The 19,481-nt window shown below is 36.5% G+C and overlaps 1 protein-coding gene across 4 annotated transcripts; it reads right to left on the bottom strand.

The window, feature by feature from the left end:
* Positions 1 to 173: 173 nt before the first annotated feature.
* Positions 174 to 18,257, bottom strand: LOC108142802 (serine/threonine-protein phosphatase rdgC). Of its 4 annotated transcripts, none has more exons than XM_017266857.2 (13): positions 18,159 to 18,257; positions 8,772 to 9,540; positions 4,822 to 4,949; positions 4,498 to 4,579; positions 4,072 to 4,196; positions 3,848 to 4,015; positions 3,583 to 3,786; positions 3,056 to 3,205; positions 2,933 to 2,998; positions 2,692 to 2,877; positions 1,740 to 2,147; positions 1,110 to 1,209; positions 174 to 1,049 (listed from the first exon to the last, which is right to left on the bottom strand). In XM_017266857.2, the coding sequence occupies exons 2-13, from the start codon at positions 9,037 to 9,039 to the stop codon at positions 694 to 696; spliced, it is 2,241 nt and encodes a 746-aa protein (XP_017122346.1). In that variant the 5' UTR covers positions 9,040 to 9,540; positions 18,159 to 18,257; the 3' UTR covers positions 174 to 693. The 4 variants fall into 4 exon arrangements, with proteins under 4 accessions (XP_017122346.1, XP_017122347.1, XP_017122349.1 ...); XM_017266858.2 differs by having other exon boundaries at positions 8,772 to 9,537; positions 18,159 to 18,214; XM_017266860.2 differs by lacking the exons at positions 8,772 to 9,540; positions 18,159 to 18,257 and adding an exon at positions 5,450 to 5,525.
* Positions 18,258 to 19,481: the final 1,224 nt, after the last annotated feature.

Raw genomic sequence — 19,481 nt, 5'->3', positions numbered from 1 at the left:
CGTCGTTCAGTTATTTATCTGTGAACATTAATTTAAAGCAATCGATTACAATGTTTTTTTTCTATTAGATCAGTGATGTTGTTTTAAATTAAGTTCTACAAGAAAAAAAATGTCTTTTACTTAACATGTCATTTTTTATAAAATTTTAGAGCTAGCCGTAGTCGTATATAAAATTTAATGTTGATCCCTTGGGCTTAAACTTTTTTAGTTAGATAAACAATTAATATATATGTTGTTTTTTTTCATATAAAGCGTCTGATATCTGGTTGTATAAATTTGAGATAACATTCCTTAGCTTAACTCTAGCTTTTCATAACATTTTTGATTATTTTATTAATACAACTTGAATATAGCTTACAGAGGAGTGCATAACAGGTTATTACAATCATACATCTTTTAAATCAAAAGCGTCAGGGAATGGCCGTTAGACTTGCTAAAAATGTTGTGACTATAGCAGTCTGTACTTTTGCTTTCACAGAGATCTCAATATTTATCTTTTTTGCCTCTTAATATGTTTAAAAACTTTGGTAAGTTCAACTCGATTTTGTCTGGGTTTATAAGCTAAACATTAATGTTAACATTTCTTTGCAATACATGGCTCGTAATTAATTAATGAGTTTAAAAATAAAGGTGAGATAAATGCGCCATGACTTTGCCAAAACCAGAATTATGTTAGTCACTTCTGAATATCGCTTATGATTTCTTAGGATCAATAACTTTAGCCTCGCAATCCGTGGGATCGATGTCGTGCTCCACAACCAGCGTATTCTTCGAGATCTTATCGGCCAGCATGGTGACGGGATCTGATGCTGTTTTGGCTACGGCCGGTCGTCCAGTTGAACGCCTCCTAATGTTCTCGTCCTGCTGCTCCTTTCTGTGCAAATCACTCAGCCTGAACGCCTCCAGAAACTCGTTCAGATCCACTTTGCCATCTCCGTTGAGGTCCATCATTCGGCACTTCTCCAGCATCTCTGCCTTGGAATAGGCACCTGGCATGTGTGCCACCAGCAAATCAATCGCAGTTTCGAACTCATCCAAGGTAATTTCACCTAGAAAGTGGCGTATTTTCAGATTGATATTCAAAAGATTGTTTTCATCTTTAAACTTACCAGAATTATCTGCGTCAATTATATTAAATATAGCCACTAAGCTAGCCTTGTTGGCATATAATGCGTCCATTACTGACATGCCATCGGCCTCAGCTTCGAGCTAAAATAGTAAATAGTAATTGAAAAGAATTGGTTAATACTCTATAAAAACACAAGAACCAAATTTAATTTAATTTATTTGTGGGTCAATCTTTTACAAACTTTACACCTTTTAATTTTTCACTTCTTCGATTTGCCTATTTTAGGATTTCGTAAAAAACAATTATTGTTTTAGTTTATATTTTTTAGATACCCTAGTATGAATAAATTTCTTTATCTCCGGTTGTAGCAACTAAAATAAGGGTTAACAAAAATTTTGTAGGTATATTGGGTTATTTAATGAAATGTATGTTTTTTTTTAAACACCATTAAATATTAAATAAAACAATATTTGATTTTGTGAAATGCTGATACAATTGCTAAGTTAATTAAAGAAGAGTATATGCAAATAAAAATTTCAAGCAAATCAAAATAGTAAAATTTTTGTTATAAAACTAATTTTTAAAAAGTATGATCCTTACTTGGCAAACTATAGCTATAGAGAGTTAGTTGAATTTTAGTCGTTTATATTATATATATTCGACTACTCACAATTACATCCGTGTCTAGAAGATCCAGGGTCCTGTTGTAATTAACCTTCTGGCTGTCTGTTCCCGGGGCCAGTTTGTCGCGAAGAAGTCGCCAGGGCAGACCGAGCTTGGTGACCTTCTCCATTACCAGGCACCAATTCGAAATGGATATGTAGCCACTGTCCTTCGGATCGCACCTCCTGAACTCGTCCTCCAGCTCGTCCCGGTGATCACGCATACGCACCGCGAGCTCCTTTAGTGCCGAACTTTCCACAATGCCCATGCGTTGCTTGAAGGACAAACGCTTCGTCTGCGATGCCGCCGATATATACTGCACGAAATGGGGCATCAGCTGGTTGTTCAGGCGGATATAGGCCCCCTTGTTGGATCCAATGGCATAATAGTTCGAGGCCGAGAAAATTGTGATAATCTGCAAGGGTTGGGAGCATAAATAGGGCGTATTATCTGTTGCTTATTGTTATACAAAAATGTTGTACAAAAAATGATTAATTGCAATTGCATTTAATCGAAAAAGTGGTTAAAAAACACACATAAGCAAACCCTTTAATAAATGGAAAATACTTCAAAATTCACTTAACTGGCATTCATGTCACACGTCTAGATTAACAAATTTAATCAATACCCTCATGGCTTCTTTTAATAATTATTATTCAACCGCAATATTCCAATTAGCCACTAATTCACTATGCATGTAAATTGCAATTGCATGGCTGACAGGTCAATGAAAGTGGTGAGGGTAATTTAAGAGTGCGCGACCACTTCAAAATAATGACAGAAATTAAAATACTTATGTATATTTAATCGTACTAAATTGTGCATGTTAGTTAATGTCTTCAAGTTACTTAAATATTCTTTTCAAGTGCACCTTAATGTTAAGTGGGGAAATGAAGTACTTTACTGCTCATATCTTATAATACAGATATTTAAATAAAATATGAAATATATGAACTAACCTTGTTGTCGTGCATAAACTCATGACCATTGGGCTTGCATTCGTGGGATCGAATGACGTAGCTGAGTCGATGGCGCTGGAGGAAGTTGTCGGTTACGTCTGGTCCAAACCAAACACCAGCTCCTCGCAATGTGTTGGGAACACAGCCCATTGTGGCCTGCGGATCACTCCACATAATGTCGAAGATCTAAAATATCACATTTTAGATACATGTACCCATACAACATGTTAAACCATATTACCTGCTGCCACTCGGTTTTATCTAGTGGCTCGCCATCAGTAAGTGGTGGCCGCAATATGGACACATACTAAAAACAACTTTTCTATATATCCACTTCAGATAGTATTGTATGAATGAGAATTACCTTGCCCCGGTCAATACTTTTGATAAGATCCAGACTTGTGCTGTCCGAGAAACCTCCATGGACGATTAGTACTCGGCTATTGAGAATGGATCCAAGGGGAAGCCACCTGTAGACCTCGTCGATGAAGGCCAGAATGCGCTTGTGATTCCGCTGGACAAAAGAAAAAAGTAAGAAATTGGTTTTATTAGGAAACCATAACTAAATAACAATATTTTCTAGGGTAAGGCAAAAAGTTGTTTCTAGATAATTAGTTGTGCTCTAAGACCTTTCGTTTCTTTCTTTAAACATATATAAATCGATTGATAAGGTCAAAGTTTGTTTTTTAATATACAAACAAAGGTTTAATTTAATTTTAAGTCACTTAATAAATCACAAATTCATTTGTACGACAGTAATTCGATGGGGAAGGGGGAGAAAAATGCCAAGTGCGATAACTTTGCTGTTTTTGATTTGACAAAAAATTATTTGTACTTTTTCGCTGTATAAAGCAATTTGTACCCGAGCCTGTTAAAAGGTCATTGACTTACAGGGTACTTGCTTTCCACCTCCCGAATGAATCCATAGCGGGCGTTCATGACGCTGTCTTCGTGGTTGCCCCGATTGAGGAAAACCGCCTGGGGGAAGGCCAAGTACAGGGATAGCAGCAACAGCAGGACCTCCAAGCCCCGTTTGCCCCTGTCCACAAAGTCGCCATTGAACACGTAAGGATTGGAAGATGAAGGAAGACCGTTCTGCGAGAGATGATAGATGTAGTACTTTTATTTATGAAATAATTTTAAGAGCAATCCCCACCTTATGGAGCACCACAAGAAGATCATCCAATTTTCCGTGAAGATCACCACAGACAGTAACCTGTTGGGAAACAGCCGTGGACACTGGGGAAATATTGGGAAGCTGCTTGAGGGATTTGGCTGCCTCCCGGAGAATAAGCGCCACATATTTTGGATGCAAACGGTTTCCCTAAAAATTAACGAGTTTACTATGCGAACAGGTAAATTTAAATTCACAATTTTTACCCTTTTCTTGCGGAAGACGTCAATTAATAGATCGATATGGTTTTTTCGTATTGGCAACTCAATTTTGGCATTCACAATATCCCCAAACTCTTCAACGAGGTCGTCTTTTTCTTCCAAAACGGAAACTAAAAAGAAGACAATTCAACACATTAAAGTCATGAAAATAATTAAGATAAATAAAAAAGCTAAACTAAACTACAAACTATAAATAAAAACAGACATTTTAATTAAAATTAAAAAAAAATAATGCAATGCTCCTCATTTGTTTTTAAAAAATAAAAGTTTTATTTCCAAAAAATAACTACAAAGTTGTGTTAGCATAATTTAAAGTAATGAAAAAAGAAAATGCAATACTTGAAATTTATGTATGTTGTTAAATAACTTAAGAAATGGTATTATAATGCCAAGGGATTGACCAAAACTCACCGTGAGCCGATCCTTGATACTGGTTCTTCCTGCCCGCCGCCTGGGGCATGTGCTTAATGAGGTCATTGAAGAATTTGTATAGCTGTTGGGGGAAGGGGGGAAACGAAAATAAATTAGCACAGAGTGGGTCAACTATGCTTCGACATGGCTGCACTTGCGACAAAGTTTCACGGCTGAGTTGATTGCTATCGACTTTCGAAACTCTACAAATGCACTCGACGGACATCGTCGAGGGTTCTTGTGGCTTTGTGGGTCTCTTAAGCTCTCTGTGGCGCCTTCACCTACAAACTGGTAGTGACAGTACATACAGACTGCTCCACTCACCTCAGCCTGGTCCTGTTCGCTGGCGTACTCCAGGTTCTGGAAGATCTGCCAATTGCAACGCCTCTGCATTTCGCGACGGGCCTGATGCCTGCGATACCATTTCTGGATGAATATTGCCGCTCGGATGGCTGCAAAATATCAAAAAAAAACAAAAAAAACATGTTCAGACTCTCGAGACTTAAGGACCAATAAACAATTTTATGGGGGTCTAAAAACATCGAGGGCAACCTGCATGGGGCGAGTATATGGCCAATAAAGTCACTAGCACTAGCTGTTTTTGGCTGCCAATTTTCCCCTTTGATATTTTCGCCTCGGTCGCTTATTACTCAGCGCACAGTACACTTGGCGAAATACTCGTTTTAATCTGGGAATTTTAATCGGGCAGGGTTATAGGGGACGGGGACGAGGGATGAGGGGATTTGGAGACTCGAAATGATTACTCCCACAAAGTACTTGCCGTTCTCATCCATTTTGATGCAAATTTATTCGTCTGCTATTAACACAATGCTGAAAACGTCAAAGACTGTGGCAAGGAAAGGGGCTGATTTGGGGGTTTTTTGGGCTAACAACTGATTAACATTTACGCAGCTATAATTATTTTTTCTGCCGCTTTAAAGTCTTTACACACTTGTCTCTCCGTCTGGAGGCGAAGGCTGCGCTCTATTCTTTTTCAAATTTATGCAACCCATAAGACGGGGCTTTTATTAACGCTTCCACATCCGCTGATAACTGCTATCCGGTCGTAAAGATTATATAATTGCTATTCACAGAGATACTAAAGAGTTTTTAAATTTTTCTAATGGAATGGTTTTTCATTAAATATTTTCTCACTTCAGAAAACGCAAAAGCTTCGATTTAATACCCGAACATTTTTTGTATGAAACTATTTAAGCTTGTCAACTAGAAATTTTGACTAGCCATTAACTGTCCTTTAAACCAATTATCACAGGAGCATTTGCTCGTTAAACGAAATGGCCATTAGTGGCATCAAATTTAAATTGCAAATTATTATTTGTTACGTGCAACACATTTTATTGAATTTATCAACCGATTTATTTTAATTGAACGATTATTGAATTCCACTATTAAGAAGCACTAAAAGATGAGTAATAATTTCACTGCCTGCGAAAGATTTTTTAAAACGTGCATTTGAACGAAAACTTAAACAACACAAGACTGTTGACAACGAGTTGTTTTGCCTGACATTTTACATTTGTCCGCACACACTAGAAACTAGATAGACGTCCGACTGAAACTGGAAGCTAAAACAGCTCATTTCGAACGCTATACCCACGGCCTGCATTCGGTTTTCTCTGCTTAAACGTTCTTTTTCAACTTTTTCCATTCACACTATGGGCCAAATTACTTTTTTAGCAAGTACTTTTACGTGGAAATTTTGCCTCCTTTAAGGACGTAAGATTTTAATTATAAATAATTATTACAACTTAATTTTTTTGAACTTTACTTCGGTTTTCTCTGCTTAAACGTTCTTTTTCAACTTTTTCCATTACTTAATTTTCCAACCAAATTACTTTTTCAACCAGTAAATTTTGAGTGGCAATTTGGCATCCTTTAACGATGTAAGATATATTTAAATTTATTTAAATGGAAATTTGGCCTCCTTTAAGGTCGTAAGATTTTAATTATACAAAATTATTACAACTTAACATTTTTGAACTTTACTTGATTAATACAGTGAATTCCGTTTTCTCGTTAAACTGTCAAATATGTATTAAACATTTTTTCTATAATCTATTTGAGAAAACGCGCCTGAAACTGGAATCTCTTTGTTCAGCGAATTCGTATTATTAAATACAGAATCTTAATTATGAAGAGTTGTCTTTTATTGAATTATATAAATTAATATATTAATAGAGGCACATTTAAATGGTTTCTTTTTTTTTTTAATTTGAGTCTAACTTTTACTTTTGGAGGTTACTTTTTATTTCGTCTTTCATTTTGTAACACTACTTTTTTAATTACAATCTTATCATAGTCCATTCGCTACTTTCTTACCCATAAATAGCAGTTAGGGTGTCCTTATTATGCTAGCAACTTGGTCGGTACCTTCCCACTGTACTTTCCCCAATTACCGAAACATTGGTCTGGGGTGGTGGCGACCTTTCCCTTTTTCAATTTGCGTCCACGTCCGCGTGCTTGTGGGTTAATTTCTGTCTGCGTGACTGGCTGAGTCTACTATATGTTTGTGTACACGTCGTATATCGTATATAAGTTTGGCCTGGTAGTCGGGTTTTAACTAATAGCCAGCTGTCCAGCCAAGGCGGCTGCTTGAGGTTTCCCTTTGTTTGCTCTTTTCTTTGCCCGTGTCGTGTCTCTGGCTGCTTAGAGCCACCTTTGCCTGAACAGTTTGTATGGCAAATTGGAACAATAAATAAAAGTTAGCGCAAGCGCCGGAACTCGACTGCCAACAAAGAAGCTAAGTGTTCAAAGCGTCGGGAAAGGGCAAATGCAACTGCAGTACAAGGTCCCCAAAATCTTTACTTAGTAGCCCACTCCTAAAAGACAAGTTCTACCACCCAACTCGAACAGTAAACATAGTAATAAAGTTGCGCTTAACTTAACCCACTTTTTATGCATTCGGGTCACATTGTATTTGTAAAATCTAAATGTCAACAAACAAGTTTAAATTTGGATAAATTTGGCAATAATTTAAGAAAATGTAAGTCTTTGACTCTTTCTAGTGTAAGAAAAAATCATTAAATCTAACAAAATTTAATTTTTCTACCTAACTGAACTTGAGTTTGTACTTGCCAAAAATAAATATATTTTTTCAGTTGTTTATAAGTGTACATTTATTAACTTTAAATAGCTAAAGAGCTATTAAACAATTTATTTTAATTAGTTTTGAAAAACAAATTTTGTTGGGTTGTATTTTTATGAAAGAACTGAACACAGTGCTGATTTTAGCAAAAGTTTTGCATTTTGTGGCGTAAAACATTTCGTTTAAAATATACAGAGTGACATCACTAAATTTAATAGAAGCATGGTACAATAAACCCGAGGCGAGCAGTTCGCCAGTGTCCATTAATTTTGTATTCCCATGGAATCAATGCCCCTTGAATATTATTCCAGTATAATATATTTTTTTAATTTAGCAGACATTCCTTTTTGCTTACTAACAGCAAAGGGGTATTTGCTTTAAGGAACTTTTACAATTTAAAATCCATAGACCCTAGTAACTGGATTAGGTTAGTAGCAATCGTTAGTTTCATTGCCCGTTTCGCACAAATCCCCATTAGCTAAATCAGGTGAATGTACGGTATAAACAGAAAAAATCAAGTAAGAACGCTTTAGTTAAGTGACTTATGTTTTCCAAGAACAAGAAAAATATGTAGAACACTCTTTATTGAGTTCCAAATCTAAAAGGATAGCATACATTTGGGCGCTTCTGGGTCAGATTGCGTGCGGAGCTTTAATTGGTTGGTACACTCAGAGAAAAAACATGTGAAATATAATTATTTTCACCGAGGGATGTTTCATTTTTTATTTTTATTTTTATTTCTAAGTTTGAAAAAATTAAGCCTTAAAATTAAAAAAAAATTTATATCTACATGTTTTCTATTTGATAAACCAATTAAATAAATATAATAATAATTACATTATCATGTCCCTAGTTTTCTTTAAGTAAATTTATATTTTAATAAACAATGATACATTCAAAAACTTTAATGTTTAATCATGCTATACTTTTTTGCTGCTGTTATAAATGTAGCGGTCACTTTCTTCTTATTTGAGATAGTAAATTGTACTGATAGGACTATATTGCTTAAGATCTCTGATAATGTTAATAAAATTGGAATTTTTTTTTTTAAGAGTAAAAAAACCTTTATGACATCTGGCTTCGAATATATTTTCACGATCTTTGAGTGCCTATTTTCGAATGCTTTAGGTGAAGACTATCCCACCCTTAAAGGAATATCAGTACTCACTCTTTTCGGCCCGGGAGGCGCTCATGCCCCGGAGCGGCTTGCGGAAGTGCTTGCACCAACCTCGCCGCTGGAAGAGCTGCAGCAGACTGGAGGCCCTGGTGCTCGTCTGCGCGGCGGATGACTGCGGCTGGCCGTTGGGACCCAGCGTCTGCATGCTGGCGCCCACGCGCTCTATTTCCGACGAGCGGCACGAGGAGGCGTCTTCCACGGAGGAACTGCGCCGCTTCCCGTCATCGTCGGTGCGCAGGCACACGCAGCTGCGTAACATTCCGGTGGACTTAGTAACCCAAGACGTGACCCCAGTGTCTCCTCCTCCTCCTCCTCCTCCTCCTCGTCCTCCTTCGTCACCTGCCACCTTACTGGGATCCACACATGGGTTTGGGCGAGGTCCGCCTTATGTCACTCGCCTGACAAGGTAATATAATTTGCCCGCCAGCCAGCTGATGAGCCAGTGCCAGTGCCAGTGCCACTGCCAGCGCCTTGTTCGTCCTCCAAATGGCTGTCAGTCGGTGGATGAGAGATGGTATAGTGGTGTAGTGCTATAGTGCTATAGTGGTTCAGGGCTATAGGGGCTATCGAGGGGTCTTCAGGGGTCTTTAGGGGTCCAAGAAGTCTGACGTCTGACGCCTGACGTTGGCTAGTCGCTCGTCTCCAGCTCTTAATGCAAATTGATTTTATTTTCGCGTAATTTATTCATTTCGCTGTTGCTGATTGCGCCGCTCCTCATATTTCCATTGTGCAAAATCCGCGTCTTGAATTGCTCTCTCTGCTGCAAAAATAAGTTATCAAGAAAGTGATTTAAATATGTTTGGAACTTGTCATGGGAATAAAAAAAACTTTTGCATTAGCTGCAAATAATTTATGAAAGCAAATTTAACTTGAAATTAAGCTTGTCGTGAAAAGCCAAAATTTTGGACATTCATTATTGCTTACTCAACCACGATGACGTGGTACACCAACACTCGATTATAATTGTTGTTTATTTTGGCTATTATGAGCCATGTACAACGAGTCCAATTTGATTGTGGTTGACATGCGTTAATTCGGGACACAATTACATAAGAAATTCTTAGTTAATGGCAAGTGTAAATTCTCATAGTAACGAAATCACAGATTACAAGTAACATTTGATGATTCACTAGAAATGAATTTAGTTATGAAATGAGATGGCGAAATACAAGAAAAAACATAGACGTATCAACGTTGCTAAAACGAAAGTGGGTTTGACTAATTTATCAAATTTTTTTAAAACTGTATACTGTTACTCAAATTCTAAGATTCTATTTTTTTCTTTACTTTTTTTTCACTTATTCTTTCAAACCTGTTTAAAATCTATATGAAATTAAATGAATGGACAATAGAACTAATGTTTTTTAACCAATTTTCAGCGAATTCATTGTCCTTATTTTGTAGAATGCTTATATTTGTGCTTTCTTTACATAAGTTTTTTTTAAATAGCAAATGTAAATTCTCAGATTTACAAATACACAAACTACAATGCACATTTATGCATAAACTGGAATTTCTGTAATTTTTACTGAAACTTGCAAAACAAATAGGAGAGAAAAATGGAAGAGGATTTGACTCTATGAACCGTTTCTGCTTTCATATCTTTGCCCAATTGGAAGTTTATCTTTTCTACCCTAATAACATGCAAATTATATCGCCCTATATCGCCCAAAGCAAGACCATAAAATGTTATGCATGCATAGGTGATTACTTGTACAAGGCAGACGCAACATATGTAAAGAAGCCTTGGTATTATGTATGGAATCAATTGACTGCTACAGGCAGAGGATAGCTTTTCTGGCCAGAACAAATCGCCACCCTTTCGTGACCAGCATTTATGTATCCTTTCTAAGGAACCGTTGAACCGATACGCGACCACTATAGTATAGGTATAGTTATGTATATGCGAATGCTCTATTCACCAGAACGGATTGTGGCCGAGTGACCGAGGTCCTTTGTCCTTTCTGCCTGTCAGTTTCTATGCGGCCAGAGCTCCCCTGAGTGGCTGCAGACAAACAAACCAATTTTCACCAATTGAGCCATAAAGCCACACGGACAGCCACAGTCACAGCCACAGCCACACTCGCAGACAGCCCACACACCGACGGCGGATCCACCGAGTGTGAAATTAAAATGCTAACCTGTAGCGGCATCAGAACCAAGGACCAAGGACCCCTTAGATGGGGAAAGTCCTAAATATAAAGGCAGCGCGAAAGGTGCTATTGATTAATCGCTGGAAACATAATGCCAAATGGAATAGCCAGAAAGGCGTTTTATCCGCTATCCCTTGTACCATAATTTCGGGTGAAGCTTTGCAGATGCCAAGGATTTTCTTTGGGCGCTTATAAAGGCAATGAAAGTATTTTGGCTGCGAAACATTATGTTTCAGCTGACAAAATTTTATTGTCTTAAGTTAGTTTGTAATAAAAACGTTGTATTTATTTACTGCAATTTACTTAAAGGCTGATATTACAAGGCTAACTCTTGTACTTTAAAAATAAAAAGTCTAATTAATAAAATTAGAGTAATTTATAAAACCAAAAAATTTCTTGAAAATTGTCCATCCACTAAGCTTAATAAATACAATTATTTTAATGTATTGAAATATAACTTTTAAGATTTTGCAAGCAAGATTTTCTTATGCCAAAGCACATATTTCAATGGACAATGGAATTATTTTGTCTACGATTTGTTGCCAGTGGGATTAATTTGTCTTCAGCAAGTTCAATTTTCTCGAATTAATTTCCCATTGTAGAATGGAATTATTTATTTGCATTTTGCAGTTGAAGACATAAATTCAAATTCAACAAAATTTCTTGTGAATTATTGGCCAAGTTTGCTGGTCTTTATCACCGCCTCTTTGAACTGTAATACTCATGCAAATTTCTAATATTACATTTTTGTAGCCCAAGATTGAGGACTTAGGAGAACACTTAACTCCCGCTCAGTCGACAAGAAATTGGCTCCGCAGGTAAAATGCTTTTTTGGAATAAAATACAAAAAGAAGGGCCAATATACACCCAACGCAGACATTTGCACTTTGCCCCAATGGCACTTTCCGCGCGAAAATTTCGTTAGGAAAAATGTAAATGTAGCGGGAAAAGCAGGCGCGCGGCTTTTATCGAAATGTAATTTGTCTAAAGTGAAAACGACTTACAGTTTAAATGGCTTAAATTCTTTAAAGATTTTTGGTCACTTTGTGTAACTTGAATATGAAATTGAATATGGCAAAGGCTCAAAATAATAAATCACTTTTTGGCGCCGAATGGAAATAATTTAAAGGCCAGAAACAACATATAAATTTTCGATGATGACTTGACTTGTTTGATACAAATAATATTTATGATAAATAGGGCGTAATCATTGCTGCTTATAAATGACAAATTTGGCACCCATTTCCACCCACTTACATATTTTATTTAAATATAACACGAAATTCAATAAATGCCATTTAGACTGACGAGAAATGTACTCAACGAATTGATTTTATTTCCAAATTTAAAGCCCTAATTGTGTGAAACTTTAAAATTGAATTTGACTGGGACTTGCGCAGTCAAAAAACATTTCACTTAAATAAGATGGCAGACACAAGCCATCTGGCTGCCATTTAAGCCAATTAAGTCATGTATTGAAAACAAAAAAAAGTTTGGCTTATTCGGAAAATTTGTAGCTTATTGTTAAAAGTTCAACTATCCGCTAATTTTGAGCTTAAATGACTTGACAAATTCACACTGTTAATCATTTTTTTCTTGCACAACAAATTTAAACACTTCAAGATTGTGGTTTATACATAATAATAAAATACAAATTTTATTGAGACTGTTGATTATTATTGCACAATTTAAAAAGGGTCAATTACCCATACTGGTTACATTTAAAAGGTAGATATATATTTGTTGAATTTTGACATTAATGTCCATGATTTCTAAAACAATAAGATTTAATTTGAAAAAAAAACAATTTTTTTTTGAAAAGAAAAAGGTAATATAAGCTAATTGATGTAGTTGGCAGTGGCAAAAATTGCACAATTGGGACAAACAATTCCAGTTCCCGATTCAATATAAATGAAATTAAAAAAAAAATCAATATTAATTAAGGATGCTGTGAACGGAATTACATTTTAAAACCAGTTTTGTTTTGTCTACTAATTACCCATACTCTTTCTATTTAAATGGAATGCATTTATGAAACTTAGCATCAGTGGCCTAAATTTCTAAAGCTTTGATATCACATATCAAAAATATTCGCTGCTGCTTTTCACTTAACTAAAATGACAAATTAAGGAAGGCAGACAATTTAAGCCAAATGATGCAGTTGGCAGTGACGAAAATGGTTTTAGGCCGACTTGATCGATTCCAAGAATTCGAAGTCCACTGGCCAACTCTATTTATTTCAATTACCACAGCCTAGTGGCCAATTTCCGGTTTCCGGGCTGCCGGCCGATGTGCGGGTGTCTTGGGTCACAACAGCCAGATAATGAGATTATCCGCCAGCACATTTGCAGACGGGAATACGCTATTTGTCCATTAATCCCACGGCCAGAGGCGAGCCAACCGAAGTTGGTCGACAGAAAACGGAGACTGGCTGTAATGTGTCCTGCCAACTCATGGTTGGCTATCCCGTTGCCTCCCATTTTCCAGCAATTGGCCAAGTGCGTGTGTGGAGCGATCAAAAAATGATTGTTGGCCTGACTCAATTACGATAAATTGCACGTCAGCCTGTGTGACAATCAGCAAATTTGCCCGCATTTCAGTTCCGCAAACAATGCTTATGGGAGCCCAGCAGCAATTAAGTTAGTATTTACTGAAGATAATGTTTCAAGTCGGAGGCGGTGGCGGTGGCTGCATAAATGTATGGGTAAACAACACTTTCTATAATACCCAATATTGGTGGGTGGAATACCAAACCATTGGGGACATAGATAAGTTATTTCGCTTTGTGATTCCCAAAAGGGGAATTCCTTCTTTGATTTACCATAAATGCGATAAAACAAATTTTATGCTTCAATTTAACACACGACTAACCACAATTACTTGTCAAACGAACAGCATGTAAATGCAAACAATCTAAATTAAATTAAATTATGCTACAAATTTGAACAAATCGATATTGAATTGTTGTAGCATCAATAAAAGCAGGATTTGGATTATTGCAATGTTTCTTTTGTAACATAATGTTAATTAAACTAAAAAAAATCTTACTTTTGAAATGATTGAAGCAGCTTTCAAATCAAAGTTACCAAAAACTGAAAAAACTAATCATTCTTTGCAGATTTGGTCAGAACTTGTAATATTTAGAACATATTTTATCGGTTGCTTAATATTATTTTAAATTAAATGACATTTAATTGATAAAGAACCATTTTATTTACAAAGTTTACTTTTAAAGGTACTCGATACATACATTAAAAGCGCTGTGAAGTTGCAAAGTGCCTCGCTAATATGCTCTCATTTTCCTTCTAGAAATAATTGGGCTAATTATCGGGACTCACAAGGTCAGTCATCAAATTTGTTCACTCAAATTCTTCGACAGGTAATTTAGTTACTCTACGCTTTTAATTAAGTTGCCCTAGTCAATTTGGTAGAGGGCACGTAACTGGTAACAGGTAGGTTGAGAGCAAGGACCTGCAAGGATCTATGGACGCATCACGCACTGCCCATAAAGGTGTTCCGTTCAATTTTGCACTTTTACTGCCCGAACTCACTTTTGGAAGGGCCCATTAACAGGGCTGCGAAGGTTTTAACGACTGTGAAATGATGTCAGCTCGGATGCTGATGCTCGTCATCGTTAAATTGGAAATTAACGCAGATTGAGCGTCGGGAGCCGACACCTTCAGCCACAGCCATATGGACTCAAATTTCCAGCCAGCTGTGAGAACCATGATTTATTCACCCTAACTACACTCAGAAAAGAGTGCCTTAATACCACTTTGAGTGGATGGACGAGCTAACATAAAACCCAGAATGGCTTAAAAATTTACTAAAAGAGTATTTTTAAATATGTACAAGCTTGATTGCATCGTTTATGTGGCAATTCGTTGAGTGAGGTTTTGAAAGAAAGCTTTTATTTTCTTTTTATATTTGATGACTAAACATTTTGGGAAGGATGCAAAGGTAAGGGTGCAGTTTAAAAGCTGTAAAACGAATCTGAACAGGAAAACGTTTATGACTTCCGTGCGATTATGTGTAAATGGACGACGGTACTTGTACTGGCATTTAATGAGCCGCAGACCTCAGCTAGAACTTTCAGCCCAGTGTAGCTGCAAAAAAGTGAGCGAACACACAGCGACTTAATTGCCATGGAAAAGTATCCAAATACCGACCTTGTGCCAAAGGCATCGGCATCGGCATCGCCATCTCCATCGCCTTCGTTTTGGTTAACAAATCAGGCGTGAAAATGACGGCACCTTGCTCCATGGGGGATGGAAGCTTAACTGCTTAATTTAATCGATTTTCGTTAAGAGTTTTAAATTTCTTATCTTGTTTGGATAAACGAATGGTAGTATGGAGCTTTTAATGTGGGTTATTCGTCAGATGGGGCTGTGTTAAAATTCCTTCCGCTGGCCTCTTAATATCCTGCCTATTTTAAGTTTATTTAAGTTAATGGAGCCAAATGGTTAGAAAGCGTTTTGTTAAAGGTCCTCGCAGTTCATCTTTAATGACCATAAAAACAAATAAAGACATCCTTAAAATTTATTTATTCAATTGGATAAACTTATTAAATCTTTGTTAATGATATTATGTGGGGGTGCTACAGAAATCACAGGTGTTTTTAAATAAAATAAGAGTGTGCAATGAAAAATAAAAAAAATACTTCTTTCGTATCGATAAAAAATATATTGTATGTTAAGCATACATGACTATATGCAGTTTCAAAGAAGCAAAATTGATGCTAAATTCTCTACAAAATCGATTATTTTGTTTGTGGCAACTATGTACTTCTCCAAACAATCCCATCTTAATGGGTTATTTTTTACTAAAACTCATTTAAAAGGGGGTTTGAATATTTTACTTATTTAAGAAGTCTTAAATTTCGTATCTCCTTTATACAATGTCCTTTCCTTAGCCTCTTAAATATATTCTAATACATCTGTACCTATAGTATCAAAGCATCTTGGTTAATAGTCTTAAGTTAATTGCTTTTTGGTTTCAGTCTGGTACCCGTGGACTGGCAATGAAACTTTTGAACAATCAACTTAATTCAAGCCGACATTGAATCCCACCGCAACTTTCTACCGAATTTAAATGACTCGAAGTTGGCATTTCGTGTTAAGAGAACACCAGAAACAAGGCAACTTCAAGGAGCTGCGTTTGCTCGGTTTCGGCCACCTCGGAAAATTGGGGATAAGCCATAACAAAAAAAATTAAATCAGAAGTGGTGAGAAATTTTGGGGCTGCTGGCGTGTCGCCACCGTAAAGAAGCCGCCGGGAATTCGTGCGAAAAAATAAAAGAACTGTGGAAAAATAAACGAAATCACGAATATAAGTAAGTAAAGTCCCGAGGAAACAAAGGGAGCGAAAGAAAAAGGCTGGAAATCAAATGCCAAACGTCAACGAGATTTGTTGCCTGTGCGGCACATAAAACTCATTCTCACTTTTACAACCTCTCGGAGGTGAGCGTTTGCTAATCTTCCGCCGGTCCGCCGTCAATTGGCCCAAATCCGAGCGGGCGGGTTGCCCAAATTACGAGTGTGGGACAAGCAAAGCGGGCACAAGGTAAAGGACCTAATAAATTCCAACTCGGATTCAATCCCCAATCCTATTCATACGTGTCCGTGCGTCTGTTTTTATGAGCACCTCAATATTTCGGGGTTATTTTTGTAATGTAACAAATGGTGTTCATTTTTATTTGGTTGCTATTAGCTAGACAGGCAATGAATATGGGAATATAATAAAAATCTTTCTTTTTCTAATTGGTGCACAAATTGAGCGTTATGTTTTACGTACAGTTAATTGGTTCTATAACACAGAACAAACAAATAAAACAGCAAATAAAGAATATTAATGTTGGCTTTGTTGATAGTTTGACAAAAGTATCTGTCATTATTAATTTAATTGACACATTTTACCATTAAATACAAATTTGTAATTGGAATTCCTAATATAAAAACACTGTCATCTTAACAATACGATTGCTAAAATGTAGAAAAATGCAGGCGCATTATAATGGGTATTAAAAGCCAAAGAGAATGAATTTTGCGGGAGGCCAGTAGATTTATGCGATAATATACGACACATTTTGAGACTCTAAGAAATTCTTTTAAAATTTGTGCACACGTACAAGCCAACCGCTTTTTATTTACATTTTCTTCCCAGTCTGCTCGGCTAAGTCTGTTGTTATTGCTTTTTCTTGTTTATTTTAAAAACACTGCACTTGTCTGTCCTCATTTTCCTAAAAAGTTCGCCTCCGCCAAATGGGAAAAAGATAGGTCAGAAATAAACATACATACAACAAACATACTTATATCGTATAACAATACTTGTCGAGTGTTATGCATAGTAAATATACAAGCAAATGGATAAATATTGTAGATTGAGCAAAAATTGCGTTCTCTCATGTGGAACACAATATCATAACTAATTCACATGGCAAACACCTTCGAGTTTTAATGGATCCGTTAATTTATTATTAATTTGCTACATATCTTCCTTATTTCGTCTGCTAGCTGACATCACCTTTGGTATTTTATTTGGTTATTCGTTTCCAATTTGGTCAATTTTTATTGGTTTGAATTAAACTTATGTACATATGTAAAAACAGTTGTTAATAAATTCTTAACATGAAGTTGCAGATGGGATAATAATTAACTTTTAGATAAATGGGATATTTTTTTGCCAAGTTTAGGTAATTTTTTTGTGCTCCGTGTACCAGTGATAGATTTACTATTTATATGTGCATGGAACGTATGGGAATGCATTTGCTTCGCTTGTATTTTCGAGTGCTTCCCATCAGACGGTCGATTTTAGCTTTCGGAATTTGTTTGTAATTTCCCAAACGACGCACTAAATTGAACAACGCGAATAAAAAAGCGATGCGGTTGGAAAGTTTTTGGCATTAAGGATATGCTACCACCACGTTGCCTCCGTGACCATTGCGTTTTGGGCGGCACAAGTGGCCGAAACGTGAAGGCGTCAGCGTAAACAAACACAGAAATTTCATCGGACCAGAGAGAGATAAACGGCGACGACAATAACGGCAGAAATATACATATACCATATAGGAGGCGGCAAAAGGCATTAAATGAAGCCACACACAAAAATGTTCTCGTGGTGACAGATATAACAAAACACAACAAGAGGAAGGGGTGTTCAAAAGCATATGCTGCTGCTGTGAATCGGAAATAGCGCGTACTGAGCGGAGAGCATTACGTATACGTACGGGTGGTCGCGGTCCGTTAATCGGGCGTCCGTGGCGCGTGGAATACCGTTACAAACTGAACGCAGGCCACAAGCTCGGAAATCCTTTTTGGCCTCAGCCGCTGCCGCTGTTGCTGCCTCTGCCTCTGCCTCTGCCGCAGTCGCTGCCTCAGTCGGCGTCGCTGCCGTCCTCTCACTCTTTCTTACTCTCACTATTTGTCGCCATGCTGCCAAAAGCAAAACAAAGAGCGATGGCCGCATCAGCTGATTGCCCTGTTTCATTGCCATTCCCGTTGCTTTTGCAGCGGAGGCTGCGCGCGGCTCTCTTACTCTCTCCCACGCATTTCAGGTACACTGGAAAAACAAAATAATATGATATGAGGTAAATCAGTAAATATTACTCTTACCATTTAGTATGGTAGATCTGGTTGGGCAATAAATTTTTTAGAAAAATTAAAATTGGGTATTGTAAATCGTTGAATTTTGGTTTTAATCCTTTATTGAAACTTTGCTTAAAATAAAACATTTGACCAAAGGCGCCAGTACGTATGAGTGATAAACTATAAAGTCAAGTCTCAGTTCTAAAAGATCTTGTTTCAACGTATATTTTTTTAATTAAACCAAAGCGAATAGTATAAGCTGGTAAGAGTAATGACGCTAAAATTTGCATTAATGATTATCACCTTAATAAATTTTAATCAAGTTGAATTCTTTTTATATATACTTATTTTAATATATATTTGTTTTATTTTTATATATTATTATATTATATAAAACGATCCAAGGCATTTCTTGCATAAACAAATAATAGGTAATCTTTAAATTTATCATAATATGATATCAAATTTTTTGACTGTGTAGAAAAGAGAGGGAGCGGAGCAACGATGCTAATCCAAAGATGCCAAGTTTGATAACGTTTCTTGTGTTTGCATTTCAAATTTATGATATGCATCTTTCAGTGAAAACTTCGACCAGACGTGCCGCTACTTTTGGAGGGATAGAAAGTCGAAAGAAAACATGCTAGATAGAGGAATCTATAATACAAAAAGCCATTAATTGGATTATTTTCAGATTAATGGGGAGCATCAATTATTATAAATTTAACATTAAATAAAACCGTTGCAAACACTTTTTTTATCGAGTATTTTATATGCGCAACCAGTATTCTGCACAAAAGAATTTAAAATTACAAAGCCAACTCAAAAAATTCACAAATTCTTTATCTAAATTTTTGAATTGTTGAACTAATTATTATTTTCGTAGCAATCAAAAATATTAAACACATTATATGAATTAATCACATTGTGCTAATGGCGAAATTAATTTCTTAGAATTATAATTTAAT

The sequence above is a fragment of the Drosophila elegans genome, unplaced genomic scaffold (assembly GCF_018152505.1).
Source record: "Drosophila elegans isolate 14027-0461.03 unplaced genomic scaffold, ASM1815250v1 contig_208, whole genome shotgun sequence".
NCBI classification, from domain to species: domain Eukaryota; kingdom Metazoa; phylum Arthropoda; class Insecta; order Diptera; family Drosophilidae; genus Drosophila; species Drosophila elegans.
This window is presented reverse-complemented; position numbering and strand designations above follow the sequence as displayed.